At 33.1% G+C, this 12,229-nt stretch overlaps 1 protein-coding gene across 2 annotated transcripts in view; it reads left to right on the top strand.

The window, feature by feature from the left end:
* The window catches only part of LOC142340196 (uncharacterized), a 104,292-nt gene extending 93,200 nt beyond the window's left edge, over positions 1-11,092 (top strand). For both annotated transcript variants that reach the window (XM_075390704.1, XM_075390705.1), the window contains 3 exons: positions 5,119-5,173; positions 5,889-6,124; positions 10,735-11,092. In XM_075390704.1, coding sequence (XP_075246819.1) covers positions 5,119-5,173; positions 5,889-6,124; positions 10,735-10,980 — 537 coding nt within the window. In that variant the 3' untranslated portion in view covers positions 10,981-11,092. The remainder of the gene's footprint in view (positions 1-5,118; positions 5,174-5,888; positions 6,125-10,734) is intronic.
* Positions 11,093-12,229: the final 1,137 nt, after the last annotated feature.

The following is a 12,229-nucleotide window of genomic DNA, read 5'->3' as shown; positions in this document are numbered from 1 at the left end:
GAGAGTTGTGAGTGGCATCATTAAAAAGAACATCCGGTGTAGAATATGGAGTTATATTTTTTTGTATTTAGTTTTCTAGATCGATTTATTGAGGTTTAAGTTTTTGTGAATATTGAGATTGATGTGCATTATTTTTATTCAGTTTTTCCGGAAGCTTTCTCGATAACTCAGTCAGTTTTTGTTAAAATATGTTAAAATTGTTAACAATAGTGTTCTTGACTTGATTTTCATAGACAAATGGTATTGTTGACTGTTTTGATTTATTTTTTCGGCTAAAATTTTTCAAAATTCAGATTTTTTAAATCAAAAATTGCACGAATTATGCTTGTTTGGTTCACTTTTATTAAATTTACCGAAATTACACAGCCAAAAACACCTGACAGAATCTTTGCAAATTCCAAGGGGGCTGGTTCTACTTCTAGTTATACTGAAAGTGCTCTGGAATTAATGTTTGGCGGTAATGTGCTAATTTACGCGATGACCATCAAAAACGCAGCATTTATTTTTGATCCTTATCCAATAAATTAAAAATATCTATAACATTTGAACCAATTAAGTGTTCTTAGTGGACGAACAGTAATAGCAGGGTCAGTTTTGGTCCAATCTTGGACTGTTACAATGCAAAAATAATTCGGATTGCAATCAGTCGGTCTTTTTTTAATAAAAAATCCATTTTTGCTGTTGTTTTTGTTTCATTTGTATATTGTCACAATTCTTACCAATCTAACCGAAAAAGCTCTAACAGTTTTGTAATTACACATATTCATTAATTTCATTACAAATGGAATTAAGCGTTGCGACAACGTTCTCTTTCAGAATTTGGAAGAGATTTATATGTTTGCCCTGTACTTGTTGTTAATTTATGTTGGCGTATGCCAAAAAATCGAAAATTAAAGTTCTCAGTGGCCAACGGTAGAGACCTACATGAACTTAATAGCTGATATCGGTATTTCGCTAGTGATTTTACTGACTTTCAAATTAAATTTTTACAAACAAAACTTTTTGTCCTGGTTTGCTTTTTCTTCCGTATTATACAATATTGTATCAGTTTCGTCACATAGCCTCATTATTGAGAGATCTATTTATTATTTTGTTGAACCCAACCATATTGCTGATTGAGAGATCTATTTATTATTTTGTTGAACCAAACAATATTGCTGATTGAACGTTTTGACTGATGTTTTGACGTTTGTTTTTCAATTGGTTCATCGCTTCGCCCAATTTATCTCTGTCTTTGTTGCGTTTTTAGGTCTTCTTGTTTCATGTGAAACAATCGTTTGCATCAAATGGATTTGGTTTTCCACATATGATTTTCTCAATTTTTTCATTTCCTATTTTAGTTCTCTTAAGGATTTTTATTTGTGTTAAATTTTGTTTTCAAAGTTTCACTGACCTCTCTAAGTAAACCGAAAACCGATTATAGGAGACTGCAGCTTTTACAAAAAGTTTTCCTTAATTTTATAGCTTAATCGTTTTTCTTGTTTATGTTTCTTCAAGTTATTTGTCTTTAATCGGTTCCTTTTTTTACAGTTCTTGGGACAATGACAATATTTCATCAATATACTTTGATAAAATCATCGAAGTTTTTATTGAGAAAGTCTGTTGTTCCGACCCATCTCGAGGGGTGAGGAACTATATACTCAACTGGGTTTTTTTTGTTCAGACAATTTTGGCCGATCGATTTATTCATCGTAGAGAGTTGTGAGTGGCATCATTAAAAAGAACATCTGGTGTAGAATATGGAATTATATTTTTTTGTATTTAGTTTTCTAGATCGATTTATTGAGGTTTAAGTTTTTGTGAATATTGAGATTGATGTGCATTATTTTTATTCAGTTTTTCCGGAAGCTTTCTCGATAACTCAGTCAGTTTTTGTTAAAATATGTTAAAATTGTTAACAATAGTGTTCTTGACTTGACTTTCATAGACAAATGGTATTGTTGACTGTTTTGATTTATTTTTTCGGCCAAAAATTTTTCAAAATTCAGATTTTTTAAATCAAAAATTGCACGAATTATGCTTGTTTGGTTCACTTTTATTAAATTTACCAAAATTACACAGCCAAAAACACCTGACAGAATCTTTGCAAATTCCAAGGGGGCTGGTTCTACTTCTAGTTATACTGAAAGTGCTCTGGAATTAACGTTTGGCGGTAATGTGCTAATTTACGCGATGACCATCAAAAACGCAGCATTTATTTTTGATGCTTATCCAATAAATTAAAAATATCTATAACATTTGAACCAATTAAGTGTTCTTAGTGGACGAACAGTAATATCAGGGTCAGTTTTGGTCCAATCTTGGACTGTTACAATGCAAAAATAATTCGGATTGCAATCAGTCGGTCTTTTTTTAATTAAAAATCCATCTTTTTTATGTTGGTTAAAGAACAGAACAATTCAATTCAAAGCCCACTGATGATAGATCCCATTGTTTCCTAAGCATTTCTAATTTATTTATCTAGTTTTATAGCCGAAAGCTTGTGATCGCATTGCATTTCAAAAGTCTTGTTTTTTAAATAAACAAAGGCTTTTTGGACTTTGCCAATATTTTTCTATTAAAATGGTATTGTAGCTTATTGTCGGCAAAGAAAGAATGCTTCTTTTTTCCTGTGAATTTAAATTTAATCTTTACTGTGGTTTTAAGTGTTTAATTACCATTTTCTGGCCTTGATAGGACCAGATTTGACAATTTTTTTTACTTTTAGGCTTTTCCCCGTTTTTCAGGTCTTTTTCTTGTTTTTGCACATTGTGACGTTATTGACAGTTCACATAACACATTAATGGCGTTCAAGATGAGGAAAATTTGAAGAAAAGGAAATCTTTAAAGGTACAGATTATGGTTTTAATTTCTTCGACTCCACTTTCTCGAAGAATTTAATTGAGTTTTTTTTACATTTGTCGTTAACTGTTGTTTCATTTTTGTCTCATAGTCGTATGAGTTTTCCTGAACAATGACAGATCTGACTGGCTTTTAATGGAAAATTAGATGAGCCTATATTCTGATTTGAGAAGATAGCTGATGGCTTTCACGACTTTGAAAGCAATTGTTTTAAATAACAGTTTCTATATACGCTTTTTTTGTTCTTTTTTGTTTTGTTTTCTATTCTCTGTAATAAAAGATCACGTATGACATTAGAGGAATTGAAAAAATGCGCGCGTGAGCAATTTTTAAAAATGTTTTAAAGATTCGTTATTACAGTACTGGCTTTGACACGAGTTTTTCTCAAAAAATGTGTTAACTTTTGATTTTTGTCTATATTTGACGTTGTTTTTGTAAAAGTAAGACATATTCTGAATAATTACAGATCTAAAGGGCTTCATCCAGACGATTAACCGATTTCATTTAATTATTTCTTCTCTAGCTAAGGGCTTTCATAGTTTTTAAAATGAATGTTTTTCGAAAAACACAAAGGTATTTCTTAATTTTACAACTTTTTCGCTTTGTCAAATTTTTACCTAGTCTCATTCATGAGAGGTCAAATATCACAGTATTGGCTTTCCAAAAAAACACAATTGGATATATGTTGAGGGGCAGAGAAAGGTTTTACGGATTCGACAGCGTTTTCTCACTAGTTTCATTCGAATTTTTGTTTGTTGTCTCTATTTCTTGTTCTTTTTGTAATCGGAAAAAAATAGAGACAAATGAATAGAGACAAGTCCTAACGCCCTCTTAAACAGGCATTGCTTCTAATAAAATTTTTGGATAATTTCAATTGATATCTCATCGTTAACCTTACTTTGAAATTAATTGTTTTTAAAAAAATAATCGATTTTTTAACTTCGCTTTATTTTTTTTTGTATAATTATATCCGAGCCTTATTATGGACTGATCCCATATCTTTTCTAGTAAAATGCAAGTTTGTTGCACAGATTCAGTTTTATTGGACGCTATCTTAACTTTGTTGTTAAGTTTTTGAAAGAAAAACGGACATAAAATTTTGGATGTAATTTATGTTGTTCTTGTTTGATTTTGTTGTTCGTCCAGCCTCGCTTTCTTAATAATGGCAGATCCCATCAATCTCATGCAGCATTTTTTACTCCACTGATTTATTTGCGTTGGAGGCGATAGTTTTGTTTATACACAAGTTTTTGAAAAATACTTTAACTCTGGGGGTTTTCTATCTGTTCCCATGTGGATGAGCGGGGTCGGAACTTTATGTGCGAACGCACATTACCGATCCTCCTTGTTGAACTTGTTTTCCAATTGGATGGGATCATGTTTGAAGTTTCCTTACTAGCCAGCGCCCCTACCAATAAACTTAATTTAATTTTGCGCAAATTTGTAAAATTTTGTAGACAAAGGCCTTGTAAAGTACAGAAATAATGTTTTTTTTATATTGTAATTTATTTTATAAACTATTGTTTAATATTTTAAACCAGTTGTTGTAATCGTTCATTTTTTGCAACTGTTCACAATATAAGGGAAACTTTATGCATATAAATATAAAGAGATTAAATGAACGAAATGTTCCATTTTTTTGCTAGGAACTTTTCACTTTTTAAAGAAAAGTTTTCCAAAAAGTTTCTGATATCTGCTTATTTTAACCGGATTTTTGATATGAATTACTCGAGATAAGTTTAGCCAGCAGCTGTTTGCAGCAGCGCGTTGCATAAATTTTCTTTTCTGTGAGTTTTTGTTTCAATCTGTCGGTTCTAATTTAAGTTTGTGAGCCAAGTTTTTCGGAGGATGTGACTGTTTATTTTTTGCAGAGATTTTAGAAAAGTGCTTTTGTTAATTATCTCTATTCTCCCGAGGTCAGCTCGCTTCACTTTTCTCTGAACAAGTTGCCATTGTCAGGCTTGACTTTTGGCTACGTCACTCACTGTTTCCACTGCTTGTTTGAGTTTAGAATTAAATCAATAAAGATAAGCAAAAGTGTGAAGAACGTTATTGTCAAGATTAAAGGAAACGGGATAAGGCAGAGAAGCCCTGTCGGTAGGTCATAGTGCCTTCCTTGGTTTATGCAGGTGGGCTATGGTTCGGTAATCGGCCTGAAAAAAATTTTTCTTCCAGCGGCACACAATTCCGGCGGCGAATTTGGATCCATCCAGCTCTGCTCATGAAGTTCATCAATAAACTTTGTGTATGTTATTTGCTTGTTTGTTTGTTTAACAGGAAAGAAGCAACGGGCTGATTGATACAATACCTTATGTCATTGCAACATTCATCAGTGAGTGGACTGATTCTTTCATTTTTTTCTTGTCATCAACTCTCATCTTACTTTGTCATCCCTGAAATTTGTTTAAAGTTCAGGTCATTTATTCGAACAATTAACTGTGCAATTAGATTTCAAATAAACACATTGAAATTTTGGGTGTCCCATTTTTTTACCCCTATTCATTTAACCCCCTATCATTTAACCCCGATTTATTCACCCCTGTATCATTTAATGAATATTTAATCCCCGAAAATTTAATCCACGCCTGAATATTTAATCTCATTGAACATGAAAACAATATTAATTAGCATCAGCTAACAAAAACATTTGAGCTCTAAAAATGATCGAAATTAATACTCCTTTCATATTAAAAAAAACTGAGTTTCTGTTTATTTGGCATAATCTTTAGGCTGCAACGAAATTATGATAAGCGGTGAAAATATACATAACTTTAACATGGTTTAACCTAACTCCGTCAAGGTCAATGTACCTGAACTTTACTTAGTGTGAGTTTTGTACCCCCATTTTTTAAACTCTCATAACATGAGTTTACCTTTACTCCGTTTAAGGTAAATTTACCTGAACTTAACAAGTTTGTACATATTTTGACGTTTTTTGTCATAAACCCTACCAAGATGTTATCAAGATCTGTCAAAGTTTTAAGAGTTCTTATCAAGGTGTTTCAAATTTCGATTCACGGGGTGTGCATTTCGAACTACAATTTCAGGCACTTTGCCCGGTGTACTGGTGATCAGTTTAGTGACGAGTGTCATGATAGTTTTCATGACAGACGTGCACGGCTTTGGGATCATTTTCGCGACCATCTTTCTTGTCATTCTCAATGCAGAGATCTTTGTCTACATGGTGTCTACATTCACGAATGATCACGTGACCGCAACTGCAATTGGAGCCGCCTTCTTTGGAGCATTCATGGTCTGTTCAGGCTTCCTGTTACCCCGAGATGTGAGTATTCAATTTCAATTTGGGCTGTTGGGCTGATGGATTTGAATTGCTGATTGTAAACAAAAAAACGTCGTTCGGACATTTTTTATAATTGGTACAAAAATCGTACAAAAATTGTAATAGCAAAAATCATTTCTTCAATTATCCGTTATAACAATTGAATGTTTAATAGCCATGTACGCAACTTTTTACGATAGTTTACTATTTTTGATTCAGATTTTCGAATTCATCCACTAAGAGCTCTTAAAAAGTTGATCCTTGAAGAGACTTTTTATTTTTAATGTTTTATCGTTTTAGAAAATTTGAGCCGGAATGATCTCGAAATGTTTCACTTGTCATAATTTTTGTGCTATATGTACGGTCATATATGAGAGGGAGATTTTTTGGCGATCTAGAACCCCCTCACGCTCGCACACGCCAAAATTGATCTCCGCAGTCCACGCCTAATCTCGCCTAATTCAACCGTTCTTTGGTACTCACTTTAGTTGCTCTCAGTTAAGCTGGCTTTTCTAAGCCTCATCTAGACTGACGATGCCAATCACTTGCCGGTCATTTGAAAGCAATTCACCCGATATCAAACAGTTATGTTAGTAAAGGCGCAAATGCGACGATACAATGTTCGGTTTGGGTGATGTATTTCCAACTAATATTTTTGTAATTCTTGATCGAAATTCAGACTCTTCTTTTTGCTTTTTATTACTCTAACCCTTTTTCTGTTGTACCGTCATTGCAGTGGTATCATAATCTCGAATATAAACATTGTTCATGTTACTGCTAAGTGATTCCTCTGGAATAAGTGACATCACATCCGTAGTCCAGACCTAGACTTATGAAAAGACCCAAATATTCTAGTGGAGGGGGGTTAACATTGACCAAAATTACACAATTAAACTTCTTAGTTGAGGTATAGCAAAAGATTTTCATGGGTCGAGCAAAGTCTTTTCATAGGAATTAATGATCGAGCCTGCTCTTTTCATGCGTTGGGCAAAAGTCCTTTCATAAGTCTGCTTTTTTGAGACAAAACATTTTTGCTTTTTCTTGACGAAACTTGAATCGAGCAGAACTCCAGCATATCTCTTTGGGTCCAGTAAACGTTCAGAGTGACAAAATTTGGGTCGAGCAAAGGTTCAAGTGATTAATAAAAGTCTAGCAAAATTGGTTTCCCAGCTCTTTTGGATCCAGCATGGTCTAATCATGCCCATTTTTGGTCGAGCATGGTAATTTCTTAAATAGATGTGTAGACTAGTGACCTCTTGACAATCACGTTTCATCTTCTTTGTGGGTCCTTATTATGCTCTTCAATTTTTCTTTTTACTACCTCAAACAAAATTTAGGTTTGTAGTTTCCGAATTTGGGCAGCCATTGCAATATTTTGTTGTTCATAGGCTAGTTTCATTCTCAGCTCATTCTGCTCAATCTGCATCTAAGCAGCAGTCGCTCAGTTGAGGAACCTCCAGGACGTCAAAACGCGACGTTTCCAGAACGTTTTCATGACGTTTTTGGGACGTGAAAACAATCAGTGTCAAAAACCAAAACCAAATTTAGAAAAAGAAAAAGGATGCTAGTTAATATGCGCTCGCACATGATGTTCCGACCAGAACTCATCTACATTTTTGACTTAACTGTCAAACTGATGGATAATTAAAAATAGATGTTTGAGCTTAAAAGAATCGCAACGCAAACGAACTATTAATTGAATTACATAACACCACACCCCAGTACAGCGCATACAAAATCTGCCATTAGAAAGGAAACGAGGAAAAAAACAAACAACAAAATAAGCAAAGACAAAGAAAATTTAGCGAATGTGCTATAAAAGAAGAGAAAAAGAAACACAAATATTGACAACTATCAAAATTTTTGTGAAAACGAATATGTCCAACAAATAAGACATCATTTACGACATGATGTCAATGGACAAATGGTTTTTGAATTGCAAGGAATGGAACCTCTCAATGATGAGAATAAGTTACAAATTGACGAAAGGAACAAAAACTGAAAAGTATAAAAAGTTTTTGAAAATTAACAATATCATAAACTTTAATAATTTTTGCTATAAACTGACTGCATTGAGTAACAGCATTTTACGGCTACACGAACGATTAAAAAAGCCAAAAACAGCAAATTCAGAAAAAAATGAGCGAGGACAGTGAGAAATTTTTGGTACAAATTTTTCCTATTTTATATAATGTTTAACAGCAAAAGAGTTGCTTTTTTCTTAACATTGTGGCTTCAAAAGTATGAACAAATATAATAAAAACCACGAAATATAAAAAAACAACGAAATATAATTAAACCACGAAATAAAACCACGAGAAAACCAGTTATATCAACGCCATAAAAGTCAATAGCTTTCATCAGCGGAAGTAAAAAAAATTCGCTTATCTATAACTCAATGAAAAAAAAATGGTATTTTTCAATCAGAAGTCATCAACGGGACATCACAATAAGTCTTATTTTTATGAAAACAATATTAAATACAAGCAAAAACCAAAAGCTCAGTAGAAAAGTGCGAGAAGCAAGTGTCGAAGCCATTGAAACCATAAACATTTGGACGTCTTTTCTAAGCCAATGGGTGGTATCAATGTTGGGATAATGAGATTCTATTTCAAAAGGAACCAGAAATACAAAAAAAACAATTTTTTTTGAAATTATGAAAACTCGTGGCATCGAATTCATAAAACCAATAGTTAGTAGTTAAAATCACCAACAGACTAAATTTCTGCAGAAAAAGGTCCTTGTCATTACTGAGATTGACTGACAGTTTTTGAAAAAAGGTTTAATAAACGTTGGTGTTCAAAAAAATATCGAGATTTTTTAAAAAATCTTGACATCCACTAAATTATTGAATTTAGTGGATGTCAATAAATACGCAAATTTGTTCCTCAATATGAATATAATGATGTTCGTCAATGCTAAATCACCAATATGACATCACAATCAGTCTTATGATTATGCAAACAACAACAAAAGCAGGCAAAACCCAAAAATTGAGTAGAAAAGTGAAAGAAAGTGTCGAAGCCATTTAAGTCATGAACTTTTCTCTGAAAACTTTATTTCTGATCCATTGAAAGTATTCTCTAAACCACTGGGAACTATAAATATCAGGATACTGTGATAAAGTTTGAAAGGTAATCAAAATTATGAAAGGAATATCCAAAAGCCTTAAAAAAATTATGAAAACTCATGTTATTGAAGTAATAAAACACAGAGTTAATAGATGAAACCACCTACCAGATTAAATTTGGTTGCAGTAATAAGAACGTGGTCCTGTCTTTACTGAGACTGACAGGCTGTTTATGAAAATAAATTTAACACCGGTTAAAGTTCGAAAAGAAAATTTATTAATAATTTCGCAAACTCAGAGTCGAAGACAAAAAAATAGGAGTGATCACTTGAATATTTTGTTCATTGGGTATCAGTTTACTGTAAATGAGGTTTGTCATTAACATAACCTCAATATGAAACGCGACTAGTCTCTAAGTAACCTAAAAAATAATAAAAAATTTCTAAAAAAAATAAGCTCTCAATTTGAATTCGAAATTTTTTTGATAGTAAATTTCCTCATGAGACCAGAACTAGCCTTTTTTCGGTCTATTGGTAACACAAAATTGGTTCGTTTTGTAGCGTGAAATGTAATTTTGAAATAAAATTTTTATAGAAAGGCTTTAACTGGAACAAAATTTTCGCTAAAAGTGAACAAAATCATGCAAATATCACGTGTTCACTCAAAACTTTAAACCTTGATCACTCCTCAAAAAAACGAAATTCAAAAAAATCTTTTCAATTTCCAGTTCTACGCTGGTCAAGATTTTAAATGATACCACTCACATTTCTCTACGTTGACTATATCGATCGGCCTAAATTGTCTGAACAAAAAAAACCATTTGAGTATATAGTTCCTCCCCCCCCCCCACAAGTGGGGTCGGAACAATAAACACATAAAACTCATTATTGATTGCTGTTCCTTACATTTTTAACACCTAAATTTAGTTCTAATAGATGTGAGTGTTGACACTAATCCCTCTATCTTTGCTTAAAAGAGCAGGAGCAAGCTTAACTACTAAATGCAAAATGACACTTCTTTTTATTTTTTGTTCGAAAGTGAACTGCATATTCCATTTTCTTTTTATTTGCTTGTTTCAAGGACCACTTCGGTCATGGCAATCAATTTCCGCTATTTCGCGGCAATCTTCCCGGTATGTCTACTGTAAATTTAAATAATATCTCAATAGTTGATGAGATAACCAGTTTCATGAGGCTAAAATTAATTGCCTTCAATTTGACAAAATTGCTTGGATCTATTTGGTTTTGCCCCCCCCCCGCTCTTCAATGTTATTACGCCGCGGGTTGCAAATTATATGTTTTTATATTGCATGTTACTATGTAAAAAAATAGTACGTGCGCCTGTGGGCTTAAAAGATATAAACCCACTACACTTGCACTCTTTTCACCCTTACACTCTTACACTTTTTTCCCTTATAAATAGCAGTGAAAAACGGATTACACCATAATCCCCGCTAATTAAGGGTGAAATAGGGGTGCAACCTCGGCCCGGTTGGGGGGGAGGGGGGGGGCAGAACAGAATAGATCCAATTTCTGCTGTTCAGAGGATTCCAGAGTACTGGATCTGGATGCATTACATAGCATTCCACACTTATGCATTGCGTGCACTTCTCAATTCACACCTGGACGGAGTTGAAAACAACACAATACAAGTGGAAATCTACAGAAAAGATTTTGACCTGAATGACATCAACAATGGGTTGGAGCTGGGAGTACTGACGGGATATGTTTTTGTTACCTTCACTATTTTCACCCTCGTTATGTTAATTAAGCATACTGGAAAAAAGTAAACAAGAGTAAACAAACAAACGACTAATGAGAAATCTGGACTGTATATGATGCAGATATTAATGTGGATGTATCTTTTAACAAGCTTAAACCCAATTTTTATTCAAATTTTTACCCAATTTCCATCAAACTTTTCAAAAATTAGGTTTTTGAGTCAATTTTTGAGATTATCTCACAATCCGCCATTTTTGTTGGTTTTTTAAATCCCTTCGTGATTTAAGATTTGAAATTTAAAATTTTAAAATTTACCAAAATTTCCGAAACATTTCACTTCAATGGAAAACTGCAAATTTCACAATCACAATTTATAACATACAATTTTAAGAATTAAATTAGAAAGTTTCGCTTTGAGTCAAAATCATTTACACTGATAAAGTGATATGTCGTTAAAAATTTCAATGGCTGTTCACTCAATTAGTTAGTAAAAAAATTTACCGGAATCTACAAGTTTAACCATTCTGGGATTATCTAGATCCAGTCCACCTGTCCAACCTCGCAATTTTTTTATGGACAAATGTACACTACAAATTTCACAGGATAATTGAAATGACAATAATATACCATAAAAAATTACAGACTTCAGTTTGGGGTCTTAATTAAGCATACGAAGAAAGAAAATGACAGAAAAGAACACTAGCACGAACTGTGAGGGTTAAGTGCTAAGATTTTTTTAGGATTCTTGTAAATAACGATTATCTACTAAAAATATTAACAAAAAGACCTTTTCTGGTAAGATTCTACTAACAGACCGCTATAAAATTGCGGATAATCATACAATGTTAAGAATTAATAGCATGTCCATAGAATTTGACAACAGATTTGTAAATTTATACAAGAGTTTTGCAACAATCTTAGCAGATATTAATCCCAGTTTGGCTAGGCGAGTTAATAGAGGGTTTATGCTTGTTGTATAATATATTGATATGGTGAACGCAAAGTAAGCCGAAGTAAAAGTAAGCCGACGTAAGCTGACGTCATTTTTAAGAGATCTAGTGATTTCGAACTCCAGCGAATAGCTGTCCATGACCATTCCTCTTATCCACTGTGGGGTGTATTTCGGAAACCGCGGGCCGGTTATCGCGGCGAACCAGTTACCTCGAAACCGGATATCGCAGTTATCTAAGTTTTTTCGGCTTACTTGACCTTTCTAAAATTGGGCTTGATTGACCGTCAGATATTGTAATGCTTTGAGGAATGATGATTTAATAAATTAGATATGGAACATATATATATATATATATATATATATAT

Source organism: Convolutriloba macropyga, chromosome 5 (assembly GCF_964194025.1).
Source record: "Convolutriloba macropyga chromosome 5, txConMacr16.3, whole genome shotgun sequence".
NCBI classification, from domain to species: domain Eukaryota; kingdom Metazoa; phylum Xenacoelomorpha; order Acoela; family Convolutidae; genus Convolutriloba; species Convolutriloba macropyga.
The sequence above is the reverse complement of the archived record's forward strand: the minus strand, read 5'-3'. Positions and strand labels throughout refer to the sequence as shown.